Genomic DNA, 22,875 nt, shown 5'->3' with positions numbered 1-22,875 from the left:
TATATATTAAGAAACCTTATCCAAAATTATATTAATTTTCGTTATAATTTGGAAATAACGTTCATTGTTATTAAATATTTAGTTATTAAACAAATTAATTCTGAACATATGTTTTATTTTTATTTATTTATTTTAGTTAAATAATACTGTATTGTAGGGTTGTTTGCTTTTTATTTGTTAGTAAATACTTTGTTTTATAGTTGTTTGTCCCAAACATCTTTGGAATTAAGTTAGTCACGATGAAAAATTCTGCTTATTTCATTTACAGAGCGAGACTTTGAGGAGCATTTTATTTCATTCACATATAGTGAATATTGGAAAATATCGCGAGGTACTCTGTATGAAAAATAGGTACCGACTATCAATTAGTCTACCGAGGCCTCGGTAGTCTGACAGTCGTGGTCGTAGATTCCCACTAAAGGCTCTGGTTTTAAACTGAGATAATTATACGTATGTTTAAACAAAACTGGAATGTGCTAAGTACAGTAAACAGTTTGACATACATAAAAGTCAATTTGGAATATGATTGGACATCAGGCTAACCTATGGGAAGTTGAGTGAGATCATTTAACCCATTGTTGTCATCCAGTACTTCTAATAATTTTGATTAGAAGCATTAGACAGTTCAAAGCACAAAAGAGGCTTGTACCAAGATATCACGGTCAGAGTTTTTGTTGAGCGGAGCAGGAGTTCTACGGATTCCTTTTCCTCGTCTAAACAACTTCTGCAGTGGCTATTACGTAGCTCATACTTTCCATACGGAATTTTCCGTGAAAGGCATCGAAATATAATTGAGTTCCTATATTTCTAACTCTCATTCATCGTATCCCACCAAAGAAAAAATGATTATCCTATTGAGAAACAATTTCGCCTAATAGCGTATCCTGGATTCCAACTGGGTTTTATAAAATATCATTCAAGTTGGGAGTGAAAGCAATTGAGAGTAAATTTCGAATTTAACAAGTTCGAGGAGCGAATCTTGACATATGCAAGACTTTCTACATATGTATATGACAGCGGCATTTGTCTCGAGATTTAGTTCCCAGATGTTTTTCAGTACCGTATCGATGAAGACAGTTTCTGTCTGAAAAATAGTGCAGGCATTACGTAACCTTTGGGAGACAGAAATCCTAAGCACATTGATGAAAATTTAATTAAACGTAAAAATTTTTGAACCCTTCCTTAAATGTTGGAGCCAAATATGAATGAAAATTAATTACTCTTAAATCCACACAGAGATGAAATAAATGAAAAAAACAACAACACTTGACATTTTCATATTTACATTTATATTTTAAAATTTGCATAAAATCACATTTTTCACATACACTTCACCGCGCACTCACTTGGCACCGCAGGTCGACCATTATTATTCTGTCCAAATGGTGATTGAGAATTAACAGATAAAAAGAAATTACCCTTCAAATCATATGGAACAGCAAATCCCATTGGATATGCAGGACCCGAACAGAAACCATTATTTAATCTCGCCATTGAGGTACATTGCTTAGCCATAAAATTCATCTCATTGTCAGGATAAACCGATTCCGTAAAATATTCATAAGCCCGAGTATGAGAACATCCAAATTTTATACAACCTGGCTTAATAGGAGCTAAACCGTCGACAAAAAAATCAATATCACCAATAGAATTTGAGGTGCCCAAAACTCCGGGATTAGTGTGTATAACATCGATAAATGAGGCATCACCACGCTGTAGACCTGTTAAAGTTTCACCCTCATTAAAGCAAGGATTAGCCGGATCTAAACCAGTTATACGTGAAATATTCAATCCAGTGTATTTGGTAAAATAACGGCCCGTATAGCCAACAATATGGGCTCCTAAACTATGGCCAATTAAGTGGATATTTTCAGGTGGTATTTTATCAACTAGTTTTGCCAGACCTTGAGCCATTTGATTACCAACTTCTTCGGTATTAAAAGCAGACCAACTATATAAGGTTTGTATGGCATCGGAGGAATTTAAAGCCTTAAAATATTAGCAAATCATAGTATCCATAAGATAGTTATCGAAAGAGTATTTTCAAAGATTTACCAAAAAATTATAATCTCCTCTACAATTAAAAGCATTAGCCATTTTACCGACATAAGAATCATCCGAACTGGTCATCCAACCCGTCACAAATATTGCCACTTTTTTGTTGACATCAAAGTTAGGATGTAACAAAATCTCCTCTGTATGAGTTAAGGGAAAACGGTATTCCTCACAGGGAGTACGTAAACGAAAAGACATTGTGTCCATATTGGATGGGCCAAGAGGTTTAATGAGGTCCGACGATAAGTACAAAGTACCTTAAATATATAATTACATTTTATTAAAGAATTTAAAATAAGAGTCTTTCATTTTCCTTGAACTTACACAATTTGTGAACGGTCTTAAATACAGCGGTCTCAGGTAAACCAAATAAAATTTGCTTCGATGCTTTAAATAACTCTGAGGGTGTTAGAAGTAGGAAAGTAATTTCCTTGCCAATACCTTGTACAATACCATTTACTGAGTCAACTACATTGGTTATACCAAAGGAGGCCACGCCCTGAACACTACTACTATGGATCACGAACCACAGAAAAACTGTGGCGGACAATAACTCCATTCTGAATTCCCTGTTGAATTACTTGACTTAAGGTTTTTAACTGCCACCCAGTTGCAGTTGTTCTTGAATATATTTTTCCAAATTATGTCTTGGGATGAAGGAAAATATTTCATTATCACTAATAAATTAATCAGTTGTTATGTCTTAATATAATTTGGGGTTTAATAATATCCCAATGACACGCCATTAAATTTTAGATAGAACTTTTGTCCCTTTAAATGTTGCTTTTCCCAAATAAAAACTATTTAAATTTGTATTATGCTTCACTATTTAACATTTATATTTGAAAATTTCAATTGAAATTTAATTACACACATTAGCACACTCACTTGGCACTGTAGCGCGACCGTTATTATTCTCTCCATAAGGTTTCTGGGCATTCACCGACAAGTAGTAATTACCTCTCAAATCATTAGGTACAGCAAAACCCATTGGATATCCTTCACCAGTACAGTAACCATTATTCAATTTACTCAATGAGCTGCAACGTACACCCAAGAAATTCTCCTCATTACCGGGATAAACGGACTCAGTAAAATATTCATAAGCACGACCATGGGAACAACCAAATCTAACACAACCCGGTTTAATGGGAGCCATGCCTTCGGCATAGAAATCAACATCACCAACAGAATTAGCTTTACCCAAAACACCGGGGTTTGTGTGTATAACATCGATGAATTCAGCATCGCCACGTTGCAGGCCCGATAAATCTTCTCCTTCATTAAAGCAAGGATTGGCGGGATCCAAACCGGTAATACGGGCAATTTTTTCACCAGTATATTCAGTAAAATAACGGCCAGCATAGCCCACAATATGGGCACCCAAACTATGACCAATTAAATGGATATTTTCCGCCGGTACTTGTTCATGTAGTTTTTCCAATGCTTCAGCTAATTGGCGACCAACTTCTTCGGTATTATAGGCAGACCAGGTGTATAAGGTGTCAATGGAATCGGAGGAATTTAAGGCCTTAATATAATTTAATTAAAAAAAAGCATTCCTTGAAGTGATTCACTTTACAATAATTTCCCAAAATTTACCAAGAAATTGTAATCTCCTCTGCAAAGAAAAGCATTTGCCATATCGCTGACATAAGCATCCTCCGAACTAGCTGTCCAACCGGTAACGAATATAGCCACCTTTTTGTTAACATCAAAGTCAGGATTTTGCAAAATATTCTCAGCCTCAGTTAGGGAGTAACTCGTTTCCTCGCAAGGTGTACGTAAACGCAAAGACATGGCACTCATATCGGGTGTAACACGTGGACTTATAGTATCAGCAGCCAAATACACGGAGCCTTAAACACGATTATCAAGATAAATTACATTCCAAACTTAATTATAATTTACTCCAACTTACACAAATTATTAATAGTACGGAATACAGCAGTTTCGGGTAAACCAAATAAGACTTGTTTCGATGCCCTAAACAACTCACTAGGAGTAGGAATTACATTAGGTATTTCCTTACCCAGACCTTTAACTATAGTACCGAAGGAATTCACATAATTGGATCCTCCAAAGGAAGCTCGTCCCTGTACTCTATTGCTTTCGATCAAAGACCACAGAAGAAATATGGTATAAAATAACTTCATTTTTTCGCTAATTTGTTAATAACACTTCTAACTTGAGGATGCAAATCGCAACTGTTGGGTACCTCTTATGGTTGGACTTATATAGTAAGAAAAACCTTAAGTAAATGTTTGCCAAATGTATCTTAGAATAATGTTAAATATTTAAATATTTAATTAGATTACTAAGTAAATTAATTAATTAGTTTTTAATAGCGATACATATCAACCAAATATGGTCTTAAGATAATATTTATATATGACTAGGCATTTAATCTATAAACAATAGAATTAAAACAGATAATATGCACGTTTTAAATTTCTTTAACGTAACCATGGAAAGTATGTAATTTGTTTGTTTAGTTTTGTCTTCAATATTTCATAAAAGAAATTTATCTTGAAATTTGCAATTGCTTAATTGTTTAACGTTAGTTTTGTTACGTTTAAGGATCTAGAAAAAAATTTTGAAAATTATTTTATAATTAGAATTTTTCTATGCACTTTTTTTTAAACATTTCACATCACTTTTTACTAAATAAATTTACTTACCTTTGTCTTGTTACTAGTTACTTTTAATTTAATGACGTTTATTATTTTATTTATGAAGAAGAATTTTTGTTTAATATTGCAAATGGTTTGTTTTAGAAATGAATAATAGCAATCAATAGTTATTATATTTATATTTATCATAAACAATGATAAAACAATATATTACGTGGGTTGCGTGATAATTTCACAGATACTGTAGGAACATTTTTGAATTATTTGTTGTTTTTTAAACATTCACAATAAGTATTAGTTATAGAGCAAATTATAACACTTGTTAATATCTAGTTTCGTTCTATATTCATTTCACAAATAGTTAAAGAACATTTTATCAATTAGTTGTTGATTCACAATAAGTGTTAGTTTTAGACCCAATTATAACACTTGTCCATATAAGTCGTTATTTCAAATAATCTCTAACGAATAGGGATATCAGTACAGATCCCGTAATTTGATTTAAATTTTTTTAATATAGGGCGATATCAGGCGGTAGAACTAAATTTAAGACCGTATTGAATTGTAAGAAAGATTTAACTGAATACTCTCCCAGAGGTTCACATCATATGGGTACCAGCCCACTCGGGAGTAGTCAATAACGAAAGGTCGAATGTAATAGCTTTAAAAGGTAGGGAGTTCGAGGCAGTTAACCTGACAAAAGCGAAACCATTCGACGCAACAAAAGCTGAACTAAAAATATGGGTGAGAGAATCCCATAAGGCCTCTTGGAATAAAGAAACAGTGGGTAGAACCACGAAGATCTTATGGGGTGACCCTGATGAGAGCAAGACGAAAAATATCCTCAAAATGAGCAAGTCTGAAGCATCTATCAAAATTGGACGTGCGGATTCAGACGAATGTAGAGCATGTGGAGAGGACAGTGAAACTCTGGAGCACTTTCTTTGCCACTGCCTGGCATTCGTCGAAGTTAGATCCAAGTATCTTGGAAGTGATATTATTCCGGAAATAACATTCCTGACTAACACTGATTTTAAGATTCATAGGAATTACGTTCAGGAAACTGAGTTTATGAACACTAAAAAATAATTCATTCAGTTCCCCTTTTTTTCATGATAAGGAGCGCACAACAGGCCCGATAGTGGCGTAGGTGTATTTCTTCGGATTTGATGTAATATACATCCTCCTATCAACCTACCTAACTACCTACCTAATATTTATCAAACTACTCTCGTATTTTAAATGTCAAGAGCCTAAACAATGTCTATTTAGGTTATTGACATTATTTCACTTAACCTGTTAATACAGAAACATGTTGAAATTTAGCAAGTTAAGGCTACACGTGACTATAACGAGGGTTAATTTAAAAGTTTATAGTAATCCAAATAAATAGATCACATTTTTATCACTTCAAAAGTTATCACTTCATTTAGTTAGCAATTTAGTTACTTAATATGAAAGGAGGATGTATATTAGATTCCACAGTGGGGCAGAATGTAAATTGTTGGAAAAAAATTTTTTATTGGCTGGTCCGACCAGGTAATATTTGTAGTGTTAGAAGCAAAAAGTAATCAAGTTTAGTTTTTAAAAAATTTTTTTGGTTGCTCAAAGTAGGGCACCTTCAATATGGGAGTTCTTTATATGTGCATATTTTTTTCTATCAGATTTTTCTGAAAGGTATCTTTATGGAGAATATTTTAGTGTAAAAATTTTGACCTTCACGTTTGTCCGAATATGTTGCCCATAAACGTTTAAAATTTGACCTGATTGTTTTTATCAAAATTTCAACTTTAGTCCACATGATCCAAATCTCAAAGCAAAACTGAAAGCAGTTTTGGAAAACGCAAAACTGAAAGCAGTTTTGGAAACCTTCATTTGTTCCTATATTAAACCCTAAGTATTTCCGCAGACCCGAAAGAAATGTGAACCCTTTAGTAGATCTTTATAGAATACAATTTGGATACAATAGTTGATCTGCATCAAGATCACTTTTGACTTTAATCGTAAATAGTTATTGAGGTAAATTTTTGCTTCAATTATAGATACATATTGATAAAATTAAATTTTGAATGCAAACGGTGTTAAATTTTTAACAGAATATTCGGTTTTCATAATTTTAATTTTGGTCGTGTATATTCTAAGAGTCAATTTTCGATTCAATCATATTTCTCAAAAGAGTTATGTTTTGACATGAATCAAATATCGATCGTGTACAATCGTAGATCATCATAATTAAGATTTTCGATTGAATCGCAGGACTTGTCTTTATAATAATATTAAAGTTTGACTACATCGGCAGATCATTATAAAGTTGAATTTTGGCTTCAATCGTCGAGCTTTAAGGGAAGGGAGCTCGAAATGGGTGAGAGAATCCCATAAGGCCTCTTGGAATAGTGAAACGGTGGGTAGAACCACAAAGATCCTATGGGGTGACCCTGATGAGAACAAGACGAGAAATCTCCTCAAAATTACCAAGTCTGAAGTTAATATGATGGTACGTATTCTGAGTGGACACACAGGATTACGAGCATATCTATACAAAATTTGCCGTGCGGATTCAGACGAATGTTGAGCATGTGGAGCACTTTCTTTGCCACTGTCAAGCATTCGTCGAAGTTTGATCTAAGTATCTTGGAAGTGATGTTATTCCGGAAATAACATTCCTGTCTAACACTGATTGGAAAATTGTTAGGAATTACGTCCAGGAAACTGAGTTTCTGAACATTGAAAAATAATATACTCAGTGAACAATTTTATTTTCATGAAAAGGAGCGCACAACAGGCCCGATAGTGGCTTAGGTTTATTTTAATGTACTATACATCCTCCTATCAACCTAACCTATCTAGGTTGCTGGCAATAATAAGTAGACAAGGTAGTCAGTCAACTTGGCCTCCATCAATGAACATTGTTGCAGTTGCAATGACAAAGGAAAATAAGAAACTACTTTGTGAATGACCTATCTGTCAAGAGAAATAAGTTCATCGGCAACTACATAAAATCAACCTTGGAGAATTATCTAGATCTAGAATTAATGCAATACCGATATTTCGCACGGTTACAGACTGGATCTAATAATACATTTAGCGAGTCGTATGGTCCTTCATGACTATTTAGACATAGTGAACTACATACCACAATAACCAACAAGTTTTAACTAGAAGATTTCATAAGGTTATTAAATACTATAACTATACTATAACTATAACTACTATTATAAAAAATTTTCATATTTCCCACATTCTTTAAGCAATCCTCGTATCTTAATAAAAGGTTCAAAACCACTAATAGCCAAAAAAAATTTCAATTGATTCTCATCGACAGCGACATCAAAAATATATTATAAACTTTTTAATAAATAAATAATTATATTTCTAAGATTGAGTACCAAATTAACGCATTTTTACTGAGATTATAAAAAACAACTATAGTGCAAAATACGGCCATGTTTTGAGAGAGTTTATTGCTATGAGTATTAATTGTTTTTTATTTATTTTTGTTTAAACAATAAACTAGTTTTTTTAATTAAAAATCATTAATAACTTTTAAATAGTTTAGTAGTTGAGCCTCAAATTACCGCATTATTATTGTGACAAGTTATCCAAATTGTTTTTAAATAGCAAAAAAAAAATGTGAATGTAACACTTTAATGTGTTGCATGTATGAAAAGTTATTTCAAGTGAAATGTTTATCGGAAGTTTAAAATATTTCAAAAATAAAAAAAATTTAACTTAGGAAGTGTATAAAACTTTTTGCGTAAATAATAAACATGCAATCATTGAAAATTCTACGTATAAAAATATGGTAATTTTATAACTTAAATTCTATTTATATAGAATGTTTATTTATTAAAATACGTAAAAACTTAAAAATAAAACAAAAGTTTCTCTCCAATTTACCGTTATTACTATATTAACCAGATAGTAAATAACCTACGGCGCCATTCAGACTACCCACATATTAGCATAGCAGACTTTTTAAAGTCTTATTTCTAGTCAAATTGCGGTGTCAACGAATTTTATTATTCATAAATTAAAAATTTGAAAAAATATTTTTTCTCCAATTATTGCATAATAAGTGTACGGCGCGCCGTTTATAGACAAATAGACGTAAATAGTTTGCAACCATACTGCAATTATTATCAGTTACCAGCAAATCAACCGGCAACTGTCAAAAGAATGAAATGTAAACAAAAGAAACAACGTAATTGGAAACTTTCCAGACTTAGACAGAGTAGGGGAGTAAACGTACGAAGAAAAAGGTGTGTGTAAAGTTGATCTTGAACTTCAGCCAAACTGATAAAACAAGTGCGAGTCAGGTGTGGAAAAGTTTGAAAAAAATGTTTAGAATCGATTTATAGTTAGTTAGTTAGTTAGTTAGTTAGTCAGTTAGTCAGTTAGTTAGTTAGTTAGTTAGTCAGTTAGTTAGTTAGTTAGTTAGTTAGTTAGTTAGTTAGTTAGTTAGTTAGTTAGTTAGTTAGTTAGTTAGTTAGTTAGTTAGTTAGTTAGTTAGTTAGTTTAGTTAGTTAGTTAGTTAGTTAGTTAGTTAGTTAGTTAGTTAGTTAGTAGTTAGTTAGTTAGTTAGTTAGTTAGTTAGTTAGTTAGTTAGTTAGTTAGTTAGTAGTTAGTTCGTTAGTTAGTTAGTTAGTTAGTTAGTTAGTTAGTTAGTTAGTTAGTTAGGTAGTTAGTTAGTAGTTAGTTAGTTAGTTAGTAGTTAGTTAGTTAGTTATTTAGTTAGTTAGTTAGTTAGTTAGTTAGTTAGTTAGTTAGTAGTAGTTAGTTAGTTAGTTAGGTTAGTTAGTTAGTTAGTTAGTTAGTTAGTTAGTTAGTTAGTTAGTTAGTTAGTTAGTAGTTAGTTAGTAGTTAGTTAGTTAGTTAGTTAGTTAGTTAGTTAGTTAGTTAGTTAGTTAGGTAGTTAGTAGTTAGTAGTTAGTTAGTTTAGTTAGTTAGTTAGTTAGTTAGTTAGTTAGTTAGTTAGTTAGTTAGTTAGTTAGTTAGTTAGTTAGTTAGTTAGTTAGTTAGTTAGTTAGTTAGTTAGTTAGTTAGTTAGTTAGTTAGTTAGTTAGTTAGTTAGTTAGTTAGTTAGTTAGTTAGTTAGTTAGTAGTTAGTTAGTAGTTAGTTAGTTAGTTAGTTAGTTAGTTAGTTAGTTAGTTAGTTAGTTAGTTAGTTAGTTAGTAGTTAGTTAGTTAGTTAGTTAGTTAGTTAGTTAGTTAGTTAGTTAGTTAGTTAGTTAGTTAGTTAGTAGTTAGTTAGTTAGTTAGTTAGTTAGTTAGTTAGTTAGTTAGTAGTTAGTTAGTTAGTTAGTTAGTTAGTTAGTAGTAGTTAGTTAGTTAGTTAGTTAGTTAGTTAGTTAGTTAGTTAGTTAGTTAGTTAGTTAGTTAGTTAGTTAGTTAGTAGTTAGTTAGTAGTTAGTTAGTAGTTAGTTAGTTAGTTAGTTAGTTTAGTTAGTTAGTTAGTTAGTTAGTTAGTTAGTTAGTTAGTTAGTTAGTAGTTAGTTAGTTAGTTAGTTAGTTAGTAGTTAGTTAGTAGTTAGTTAGTTAGTTAGTTAGTAGTTAGTTAGTTAGTTAGTTAGTTAGTAGTTAGTTAGTTAGTTAGTTAGTTAGTTAGTAGTTAGTTAGTTAGTTAGTTAGTTAGTTAGTTAGTTAGTTAGTTAGTTAGTTAGTTAGTAGTTAGTTAGTTAGTTAGTTAGTTAGTTAGTTAGTTAGTTAGTTAGTTAGTTAGTTAGTTAGTTAGTTAGTTAGTTAGTTAGTTAGTTAGTTAGTTAGTTAGTTAGTTAGTTAGTTAGTTAGTTAGTTAGTTAGTTAGTTAGTTAGTTAGTTAGTTAGTTAGTAGTTAGTTAGTTAGTTAGTTAGTAGTTAGTTAGTTAGTTAGTTAGTTAGTTAGTAGTTAGTTAGTTAGTTAGTTAGTTAGTTAGTTAGTTAGTTAGTTAGTTAGTTAGTTAGTTAGTTAGTTAGTTAGTTAGTTAGTTAGTTAGTTAGTTAGTTAGTTAGTTAGTTAGTTAGTAGTTAGTTAGTTAGTTAGTTAGTTAGTTAGTTAGTTAGTTAGTTAGTTAGTTAGTTAGTTAGTTAGTTAGTTAGTTAGTTGTTAGTTAGTTAGTTAGTTAGTTAGTTAGTTAGTTAGTTAGTTAGTTAGTTAGTAGTTAGTTAGTAGTTAGTTAGTTAGTTAGTTAGTTAGTTAGTTAGTTAGTTAGTTAGTTAGTAGTTAGTTAGTTAGTTAGTTAGTTAGTCGTTAGTTAGTTAGTTAGTTAGTTAGTTAGTTAGTTAGTTAGTTAGTTAGTTAGTTAGTAGTTAGTTAGTTAGTTAGTAGTTAGTAGTTAGTTAGTTAGTTAGTTAGCTTAAAAGGAAATCCGAGACACACACCTAGGACTACGACATCGGGTCTGACGGACTAGAACGTTATGTACTAACCTATTACAGCCATACTTCAGCTAGAATTTGTACCAACAATTAATTGTTGTCAACAATATTTATATTATTAAAAATATACATAAATGCAATCAATATTGCATGTTAAATATCCATATTAACTATTTGCACATATACCAGCTTAATCAGCACAGTGGTTTGTAAGGTATTTATTTGTATGAATTGGCATAACAATATTTCTAAATTGAAAATAAACTATAACTGTGTTACAATGTATAGACACCAAACCTTAAGACTATTTACCTGCATTTAGTAGTTGTTAACAAATTTGTTAATGTTCCTATAAAATCTGACAAAAATCTATATTTCGTACAAACACACAAACAACAATTAATATTCAAATTTCATATAGTTGATATAGTTGTCATGTATTTTATTTATAACTTGGGGGTTATTAAACACAAAATTATTATTGAATGTTAAGAGACAATATAATAATACTAAAAAACTATAAAATAAAATTCAACTGTTAAAATATCTAATGCATTTTTGTGTATAAATTCCAAATACCCGAAGGTGCAAACACACATTGCGATAGAATTCCAACAAAAAAATTGCTAACATGGTAAAAATGTTAATAAACTTTTTATTATTTAAATATTTTAATTTAAACAAAATTGTTAAGAAATGTTGATTTTTAAAACTAAACCACAACACAAAAACTTATAAACACTTGTAAATTTAATTGTATGTACAACAAACATTTCTCAATGAATTAATTCTTCTTGTTTTAAGCTTTTAATTCACAAATATAACAACACTCATGCAACTCACAAAACTTTTTACTTTGCGCACTTAATACAACCCGCAAACTTGCAACAATTTGTTTGAAAATTCGTTTATTTTCTTTATATTATTACTTTTGTTGCTGTTAACCGAATACTTTAACAAATTATTATTTATGTGTGGTTTATTGCTTCTATTCCATCATAGAAGCGTGTCTAATAGGTTTATGTTTAAGTCGAAATTTAATATAAATATTTCAAATCTTACATTTTCGTTAATAATATTAGACTGCCCGATGAGCTACACAAAGTTCGAAAGCGACTGGAGAAAGCTCCACCTAAAATTTCTGACTTTAAGGGAAATATCAAGGCACATGGTAGCTTTGTTATATTTATAACTAAAAGGAGGCAATGTTAAATTATTTTATCTATATTACTAAAGCACGATTTAAAAAAAACTGAAAAACTAATTAAAAATATATTTTTTTAAATATACTTAATATGTATAGAGTTTCCCCTATAATAAATATTTTAATTAAAAAATCGATTTTTATATGAAAAACATAAATCAAAAACATAAACCTTCAATCGAGAAAATAAAGAAAATCTGTGATCACTCGTATCTTCGATCAAAAATCGATTTTTATATGAAAAACATAAAATCGGCTGTAGTTCCTTAAATAACGCTCCAATCGAGAAAATAAAGAAAATCTGTGATCACTCGTATCTTCGACCACAAATCGATTTTTATATGAAAAACATAAAATCGGCTGTAGTTCCTTAAATAACGCTCCAATCGAGAAAATAAAGAAAATCTGTGATCACTTTTATTTTCGACCAGAAATCGATTTTTATATGAAAAACATAAAATCGGCTCTAGTTCCTTAAATAACGCTTCAATCGAGCAAATAAAGAAAATCTGTGATCACTCGTATCTTCGGTCAAAAATCGATTTTTATATGAAAAACATAAAATCGGCTGTAGTTCCTTAAATAACGCTCCAATCGAGAAAATAAAGAAAATCTGTGATCACTTTTATTTTCGACCAGAAATCGATTTTTATATGAAAAACATAAAATCGGCTGTAGTTCCTTAAATATCGCTCCAATCGAGAAAATAAAGAAAATCTGTGATAACTCGTATCTTCGATCAAAAACCGATTTTTATATGAAAAACATAAAATCGGCTGTAGTTCCTTAAATAACGCTCCAACCGAGAAAATAAAGAAAATCTGTGATCACTCGTATCTTCGACCAAAAATCACTTTTTATATAAAAAACATAAAATCGGCTGTAGTTCCTTAAAAACGCTCCAATCGAGAAAATAAATAAAATCTGTGATCACTTTTATTTTCGACCAGAAATCGATTTTTATATGAAAAACATAAAATCGGCTGTAGTTCCTTATCGACCAGAAATCGATTTTTATATGAAAAACATAAAATCGGCTGTAGTTCCTTAAATAACGCTCCAATCGAGAAAATAAAGCAAATCTGTGATCACTTTTATCTTCGATCAAAAATCGATTTTTATATGAAAAACATAAAATCGGCTGTAGCTCCTTAAATAACGCTCCAATCGAGAAAATAAAGCAAATCTGTGATCACTTTTATTTTCGACCAGAAATCGATTTTTATATGAAAAACATAAAATCGGCTGTAGTTCCTTAAATAACGCTCCAATCGAGAAAATAAAGAAAATCTGTGATCACTTTTATCTTCGATCAAAAATCGATTTTTATATGAAAAACATAAAATCGGCTATAGTTCCTTAAATAACGCTCCAATCGAGAAAATAAAGAAAATCTGTGATCACTCGTATCATCAATCGAAAATCGATTTTTATATGAAAAACATAAAATCAGCTGTAGTTCCTTAAATAACGCTCCAATCGAGAAAATAAAGAAAATCTGTGATCACTCGTATCTTCGATCAAAAATCGATTTTTATATGAAAAACATAAAATCGGCTGTAGTTCCTTAAATAACGCTTCAATCGAGAAAATAAAGAAAATCTGTGATCACTTTTATTTTCGACCAGAAATCGATTTTTATATGAAAAACATAAAATCGGCTGTAGTTCCTTAAATAACGCTCGAATCGAGAAAATAAAGAAAATCTGTGATCACTTTTATCTTCGATCAAAAATCGATGTTTATATGAAAAACATAAAATCGGCTGTAGTTCCTTAAATAACGCTCCAATCGATAAAATAAAGAAAATCTGTGATCACTCGTATCATCAATCGAAAATCGATTTTTATATGAAAAACATAAAATCAGCTGTAGTTCCTTAAATAACGCTCCAATCGAGAAAATAAAGAAAATCTGTGATCACTTTTATTTTCGACCAGAAATCGATTTTTATATGAAAAACATAAAATCGTCTGTAGTTCCTTAAATAACGCTCCAATCGATAAAATAAAGAAAATCTGTGATCACTCGTATCATCAATCGAAAATCGATTTTTATATGAAAAACATAAAATCAGCTGTAGTTCCTTAAATAACGCTCCAATCGAAAAAATAAAGCAAATCTGTGATCACTCGTATCTTCGACCAAAAATCACTTTTTATATGAAAAACCTAAAATCGGCTGTAGTTTCTCAAATAACGCTCCAATCGAAAAGAGAAAGGAAATCTGTGATCACTTTTATCTTCGATCAAAAATCGATTTTTATATGAAAAACATAAAATCGGCTGTAGTTCCTTAAATAACGATTCAATCGAGAAAATAAAGAAAATCTGTGATCACTCGTATCTTCGATCAAAAATCGATTTTTATATGAAAAACATAAAATCGGCTGTAGTTCCTTAAATAACGCTCCAATCGAGAAAAAAAAGAAATTCTGTGATCACTCGTATCTTCGATCGAAAATCGATTTTTATATGAAAAACATAAAATCGGCTGTAGTTCCTTAAATAACGCTCCAATCGAGAAAATAAAGAAAATCTGTGATCACTCGTATCTTCGATCGAAAATCGATTTTTATATGAACTAGAACAAGTAAGAGTGTTATATTCGGCTGTGCCGAATCTTGTATACCCACCATCAAATCATTGCCAAAAAGGAATGCTTCCTTATAAATAAACTTTGATATTTAAGAATCGATGCTTTTGTTATTATCAAAACAATTTTCTCATTTATTACATCTATGTATGTATAGGGAAATTTTTGTCGCTGTCCTTGTATTTTTAAGGTAGCAAAAAGCGTTAAAGTTATTTTCTGAGGGGACGTTTGGTCAATTATGGACCGATCCTCGTCAAATTTTCTATAACGATTTTAGTTTAGGCTAGTAATGAGCGTTAAAGTCATTTTCCGAAGGGGACCGTATATGGGGGTAGGATAAATTATGGACCGATCGTTATAAAATTCTACAAAGCGATTTAGGTTTCTATAGGCTTCTTTTAGACCAATCTGAGCGTTAAAGTATTTTTCTGAAGGGGACCTTATATGGGGAGTAGGGTCAATTATGAACCGATCCATATACAATTTTACAAAGCGATTTAGGTTCCTATAAAATATGTTCATCTCGAATTTCATCGCTATAGATGCTTCTTTTGGACAGTTATGAGCGTTAAAGTCATTTTCTGAAGAGGAACTTATATGGGGGGTAGGGTCAATTGTGGACCGATCCTTATAAAATTTTACAATGATATAAAGGTTCCTAAAAATATGTTTATGTCGAATTTCATCGCTATAGATGCTTTTTTTAGTCAGTTATGAGCGTTAATGTCATTTTCTAAGCGGGACCTTATATGGGGGATAGGGTCAATTATGGACCGATTCTTATAAAATCTTACAATGATATTAAGGTTCCAAAAAAATATGTTTAAGTCGAATTTCATCGCTATAGCTGCTTTTTTTAGTCAGTTATGAGCGTTAATGTCGTTTTCTGAGGGGTACCTTATATGGGGAGTAGGGTCAATTATGGACCGATGCTTATAAAATTTTACAATGATATTAAGGTTCCTAAAAAATATGTATTTGTCGAATTTCATCGCTATGGCTGCTTTTTTTAGTCAGTTATGAGCGTTAATGTCATTTTCTGAGGGGGACCTTATATGGGGGATAGGGTCAATTATGGACCGATCCTTATAAAATTTTACAATAATATTAAGATTCCTATAAAATATGTTTATGTCGAATTTCATTGCTATAGCTGCTTTTTTTAGTCAGTTATGAGCGTTAATGTCATTTTCTGAGAGGGACCTTATATGGGGGATAGGGTCAATTATGGACCGATCCTTATAAAATTTTACAATGATACTAAGATTCCTAAAAAATATGTTTATGATGAATTTCATCGCTATAGCTGCTTCTTTTAGTCAGTTATGAGCGTTAATGTCATTTTCTGAGAGGGACCTTATATGGGGGATAGGGTCAATTATGGACCGATCCTTATAAAATTTTACAATGATATTAAGATTCCTATAAAATATGTTTGTGTCGAATTTCATCGCTATAGCTGCTTTTTTTAATCAGTTATGAGCGTTAATGTCATTTTCTGAGGAGGACCTAATATGGGGGATAGGGTCAATTATAGACCGATCCTTATAAAATTTTACAATGATATTACGGTTCCTAAAAAATATGTATATGTCGAATTTCATCGCTATGGCTGCTTTTTTTAGTCAGTTATGAGCGTTAATGTCATTTTCTGAGAGGGACCTTATATGGGGGATAGGGTCAATTATGGACCGATCCTTATAAAATTTTGCAATGATATTAAGATTCCTATAAAATATGTTTATGTCGAATTTCATTGCTATAGCTGCTTTTTTTAGTCAGTTATGAGCGTTATTGTCATTTTCTGAGGGGGACCTTATATGGGGGATAGGGTCAATTATGGACCGATCCTTATAAAATTTTACAATGATACTAAGATTCCTAAAAAATATGTTTATGACGAATTTCACCGCTATAGCTGCTTCTTTTAGTCAGTTATGAGCGTTAATGTCATTTTCTGAGGGGGACCTTATATGGGGGCTAGGCGAAATCGTGGACCGATATTGCCCATTTTCAATACCAAACAAACTGCACCAATATAAAATATTTGTGCAAAATTTCAGCTCGCTAGCTGCTTCCGTTTGGACTCTATCGTGTTTTCAACAGACGGACAGACAGACGGACAGACGGACGGACATGGCTAGATCGTCTTAGAATTTAATGAGGTTCCAGAATATATATACTTTTATGGGTCTTAGATGAATATTTCGATGTGTTACAAACGGAATGACAAAAACAATATACCCCCCCATCTTTTTTGATGGTGGGTATAAAAACATAAAATCGGCTGTAGTTCCTTAAATAACGCTCCAATCGAGAAAATAAAGAAAATCTGTGATCACTCGTATCATCAATCGAAAATCGATTTTTATATGAAAAACATAAAATCGGCTGTAGTTCCTTAAATAACGCTCCAATCGAGAAAATAAAGAAAATCTGTGATCACTCGTATCTTCGACCAAAAATCGATTTTTATATGAAAAACATAAAATCGGCTGTAGTTTCTCAAATAACGCTCCAATCGAAAAGAGAAAGGAAATCTGTGATCACTTTTATTTTCGACCAGAAATCGATTTTTATATGAAAAACATAAAATCGGCTGTAGTTCCTTAAATAACGCTCTAATCGAGAAAATAAAGAAAATCTGTGATCACTCGTATCTTCGACCGAAAATCGATTTTTATATGAAAAACATAAAATCGGCTGTAGTTCCTTAAATAACGCTCCAATCGAGAAAATAAAGAAAATCTGTGATCACTTTTATTTTCGACCAGAAATCGATTTTTATATGAAAAACATAAAATCGGCTGTAGTTCCTTAAATAACGATTCAATCGATAAAATAAAGGAAATCTGTGATCACTCGTATCTTCGATCAAAAATCGATTTTTATATGAAAAACATAAAATCGGCTGTAGTTCCTTAAATAACGCTCCAATCGAGAAAATAAAGAAAATCTGTGATCACTTTTATTTTCGACCAGAAATCGATTTTTATATGAAAAACATAAAATCGGCTGTAGTTCCTTAAATAGCGCTCCAATCGAGAAAATAAAGAAAATCTGTGATCACTTTTATCTTCGATCAAAAATCGAATCTGTGATCACTCGTATTTTCGATCGAAAATCGATTTTTATATGAAAAACATAAAATCGGCTGTAGTTCCTTAAATAACGCTCCAATCGAGGAAATGAAGAAAATCTGTGATCACTTTTATCTTCGATCAAAAATCGATTTTTATATGAAAAACATAAAATCGGCTGTAGTTCCTTAAATAACGCTTCAATCGAGAAAATAAAGAAAATCTGTGATCACTCGTATCTTCGATCAAAAATCGATTTTTATATGAAAAACATAAAATCGGCTGTAGTTCCTTAAATAACGCTCCAATCGAGAAAATAAATAAAATCTGTGATCACTTTTATCATCGATCAAAAATCGATTTTTATATGAAAAACATAAAATCGGCTGCAGTTCCTTAAATAACGCTCCAATCGAGAAAATAAGGAAAATCTGTGATCACTTTTATCATCGATCAAAAATCGATTTTTATATGAAAAACATAAAATCAGCTGTAGTTCCTTAAATAACGCTTCAATCGAGAAAATAAAGAAAATCTGTGATCACTCGTATCTCCGATCAAAAATCGATTTTTATATGAAAAACATAAAATCGGCTATAGTTCCTTAAATAACGCTCCAATCGAGAAAATAAAGCAAATCTGTGATCACTTTTATTTTCGATCAAAAATCGATTTTTATATGAAAAACATAAAATCGGCTGTAGCTCCTTAAATAACGCTCCAATCGAGAAAATAAAGAAAATCTGTGATCACTTTTATTTTCGACCAGAAATCGATTTTTATATGAAAAACATAAAATCGGCTGTAGTTCCTTAAATAACGCTCCAATCGAGAAAATAAAGAAAATCTGTGATCACTTTTATCTTCGATCAAAAATCGATTTTTATATGAAAAACATAAAATCGGCTATAGTTCCTTAAATAACGCTCCAATCGAGAAAATAAAGAAAATCTGTGATCACTTTTATTTTCGACCAGAAATCGATTTTTATATGAAAAACATAAAATCGGCTGTAGTTTCTTAAATAACGCTCCAATCGAGAAAATAAAGAAAATCTGTGATCACTCGTATCTTCGACCGAAAATCGATTTTTATATGAAAAATATAAAATCGGCTGTAGTTCCTTAAATAACGCTCCAATCGAGAAAATAAAGCAAATCTGTGATCACTTTTATCTTCGATCAAAAATCGATTTTTATATGAAAAACATAAAATCGGCTGTAGCTCCTTAAATAACGCTCCAATCGAGAAAATAAAGAAAATCTGTGATCACTTTTATTTTCGACCAGAAATCGATTTTTATATGAAAAACATAAAATCGGCTGTAGTTCCTTAAATAACGCTCCAATCGAGAAAATAAAGAAAATCTGTGATCACTTTTATCTTCGATCAAAAATCGATTTTTATATGAAAAACATAAAATCGGCTATAGTTCCTTAAATAACGCTCCAATCGAGAAAATAAAGAAAATCTGTGATCACTTTTATTTTCGACCAGAAATCGATTTTTATATGAAAAACATAAAATCGGCTGTAGTTCCATAAATAACGCTCCAATCAAGAAAAAAAAGAAAGAAAATCTGTGATCACTCGTATCTTCGACCGAAAATCGATTTTTATATGAAAAACATAAAATCGGCTGTAGTTCCTTAAATAACGCTCCAATCGAGAAAATAAAGAAAATCTGTGATCACTCGTATCGATCGAAAATCGATTTTTATATGAAAAACATAAAATCGGCTATAGTTCCTTAAATAACGCTCCAATCGAGAAAATAAAGAAAATCTGTGATCACTCGTATCTTCGACCGAAAATCGATTTTTATATGAAAAACATAAAATCGGCTGTAGTTCCATAAATAACGCTCCAATCGAGAAAATAAAGAAAATCTGTGATCACTCGTATCTTCGACCGAAAATCGATTTTTATATGAAAAACATAAAATCGGCTGTAGTTCCTTAAATAACGCTCCAATCGAAAAAATAAAGCAAATCTGTGATCACTCGTATCTTCGACCAAAAATCACTTTTTATATGAAAAACCTAAAATCGGCTGTAGTTTCTCAAATAACGCTCCAATCGAAAAGAGAAAGGAAATCTGTGATCACTTTTATCTTCGATCAAAAATCGATTTTTATATGAAAAACATAAAATCGGCTGTAGTTCCTTAAATAACGATTCAATCGAGAAAATAAAGAAAATCTGTGATCACTCGTATCTTCGATCAAAAATCGATTTTTATATGAAAAACATAAAATCGGCTGTAGTTCCTTAAATAACGCTCCAATCGAGAAAATAAAGAAAATCTGTGATCACTCGTATCTTCGATCGAAAATCGATTTTTATATGAAAAACATAAAATCGGCTGTAGTTCCTTAAATAACGCTCCAATCGAGAAAATAAAGAAAATCTGTGATCACTCGTATCGATCGAAAATCGATTTTTATATGAAAAACATAAAATCGGCTGTAGTTCCTTAAATAACGCTCCAATCGAGAAAATAAAGAAAATCTGTGATCACTCGTATCATCAATCGAAAATCGATTTTTATATGAAAAACATAAAATCGGCTGTAGTTCCTTAAATAACGCTCCAATCGAGAAAATAAAGAAAATCTGTGATCACTCGTATCTTCGACCGAAAATCGATTTTTATATGAAAAACATAAAATCGGCTGTAATTCCTTAAATAACGCTCCAATCGAGAAAATAAAGAAAATCTGTGATCACTTTTATTTTCGACCAGAAATCGATTTTTATATGAAAAACATAAAATCGGCTGTAGTTCCTTAAATAACGCTCCAATCGAGAAAATAAAGAAAATCTGTGATCACTCGTATCATCAATCGAAAATCGATTTTTATATGAAAAACATAAAATCAGCTGTAGTTCCTTAAATAACGCTCCAATCGAGAAAATAAAGAAAATCTGTGATCACTCGTATCTTCGATCAAAAATCGATTTTTATATGAAAAACATAAAATCGGCTGTAGTTCCTTAAATAACGCTTCAATCGAGAAAATAAAGAAAATCTGTGATCACTTTTATTTTCGACCAGAAATCGATTTTTATATCAAAAACATAAAATCGGCTGTAGTTCCTTAAATAACGCTCGAATCGAGAAAATAAAGAAAATCTGTGATCACTTTTATCTTCGATCAAAAATCGATGTTTATATGAAAAACATAAAATCGGCTGTAGTTCCTTAAATAACGCTCCAATCGAGAAAATAAAGAAAATCTGTGATCACTCGTATCATCAATCGAAAATCGATTTTTATATGAAAAACATAAAATCGGCTGTAGTTCCTTAAATAACGCTCCAATCGAGAAAATAAAGAAAATCTGTGATCACTTTTATTTTCGACCAGAAATCGATTTTTATATGAAAAACATAAAATCGTCTGTAGTTCCTTAAATAACGCTCCAATTGAGAAAATAAAGAAAATCTGTGATCACTTTTATCTTCGATCAAAAATCGATTTTTATATGAAAAACATAAAATCGGCTGTAGCTCCTTAAATAACGCTCCAATCGAGAAAATAAAGAAAATCTGTGATCACTTTTATTTTCGACCAGAAATCGATTTTTATATGAAAAACATAAAATCGGCTGTAGTTCCTTAAATAACGCTCCAATCGAGAAAATAAAGAAAATCTGTGATCACTTTTATCTTCGATCAAAAATCGATTTTTATATGAAAAACATAAAATCGGCTATAGTTCCTTAAATAACGCTCCAATCGAGAAAATAAAGAAAATCTGTGATCACTTTTATTTTCGACCAGAAATCGATTTTTATATGAAAAACATAAAATCGGCTGTAGTTCCTTAAATAACGCTCCAATCGAGAAAATAAAGAAAATCTGTGATCACTCGTATCTTCGACCGAAAATCGATTTTTATATGAAAAACATAAAATCGGCTGTAGTTCCTTAAATAACGCTCCAATCGAGAAAATAAAGCAAATCTGTAATCACTTTTATCTTCGATCAAAAATCGATTTTTATATGAAAAACATAAAATCGGCTGTAGCTCCTTAAATAACGCTCCAGTCGAGAAAATAAAGAAAATCTGTGATCACTTTTATTTTCGACCAGAAATCGATTTTTATATGAAAAACATAAAATCGGCTGTAGTTCCTTAAATAACGCTCCAATCGAGAAAATAAAGAAAATCTGTGATCACTTTTATCTTCGATCAAAAATCAATTTTTATATGAAAAACATAAAATCGGCTATAGTTCCTTAAATAACGCTCCAATCGAGAAAATAAAGAAAATCTGTGATCACTTTTATTTTCGACCAGAAATCGATTTTTATATGAAAAACATAAAATCGGCTGTAGTTCCTTAAATAACGCTCCAATCGAGAAAATAAAGAAAATCTGTGATCACTCGTATCTTCGACCGAAAATCGATTTTTATATGAAAAACATAAAATCGGCTGTAGTTCCTTAAATAACGCTCCAATCGAAAAAATAAAGCAAATCTGTGATCACTCGTATCTTCGACCAAAAATCACTTTTTATATGAAAAACCTAAAATCGGCTGTAGTTTCTCAAATAACGCTCCAATCGAAAAGAGAAAGGAAATCTGTGATCACTTTTATCTTCGATCAAAAATCGATTTTTATATGAAAAACATAAAATCGGCTGTAGTTCCTTAAATAACGATTCAATCGAGAAAATAAAGAAAATCTGTGATCACTCGTATCTTCGATCAAAAATCGATTTTTATATGAAAAACATAAAATCGGCTGTAGCTCCTTAGATAACGCTCCAATCGAGAAAATAAAGAAAATCTGTGATCACTTTTATTTTCGACCAGAAATCGATTTTTATATGAAAAACATAAAATCGGCTGTAGTTCCTTAAATAACGCTCCAATCGAGAAAATAAAGAAAATCTGTGATCACTCGTATCTTCGATCGAAAATCGATTTTTATATGAAAAATATAA

At 31.0% G+C, this 22,875-nt stretch overlaps 2 protein-coding genes across 2 annotated transcripts; both read right to left on the bottom strand.

The window, feature by feature from the left end:
- Positions 1 to 365: 365 nt before the first annotated feature.
- LOC119606863 (vitellogenin-1-like) lies at positions 366 to 2,732 on the bottom strand. The gene is made up of 4 exons (XM_037960513.1): positions 2,380 to 2,732; positions 2,056 to 2,312; positions 1,347 to 1,989; positions 366 to 466 (listed from the first exon to the last, which is right to left on the bottom strand). The coding sequence occupies exons 1-4, from the start codon at positions 2,612 to 2,614 to the stop codon at positions 366 to 368; spliced, it is 1,236 nt and encodes a 411-aa protein (XP_037816441.1). The 5' UTR covers positions 2,615 to 2,732.
- A 132-nt stretch (positions 2,733 to 2,864) lies between these two features.
- Positions 2,865 to 4,286, bottom strand: LOC119606888 (vitellogenin-1-like). Its single transcript, XM_037960544.1, has 3 exons — positions 3,977 to 4,286; positions 3,658 to 3,914; positions 2,865 to 3,586 (listed from the first exon to the last, which is right to left on the bottom strand). The coding sequence occupies exons 1-3, from the start codon at positions 4,209 to 4,211 to the stop codon at positions 2,918 to 2,920; spliced, it is 1,161 nt and encodes a 386-aa protein (XP_037816472.1). The 5' UTR covers positions 4,212 to 4,286; the 3' UTR covers positions 2,865 to 2,917.
- Positions 4,287 to 22,875: the final 18,589 nt, after the last annotated feature.

This window comes from Lucilia sericata, unplaced genomic scaffold (genome assembly GCF_015586225.1).
Source record: "Lucilia sericata isolate MDLA Ls3-8-SP2 unplaced genomic scaffold, ASM1558622v1 Contig000632F_arrow, whole genome shotgun sequence".
NCBI lineage: Eukaryota > Metazoa > Arthropoda > Insecta > Diptera > Calliphoridae > Lucilia > Lucilia sericata.
The sequence above is the reverse complement of the archived record's forward strand: the minus strand, read 5'-3'. Positions and strand labels throughout refer to the sequence as shown.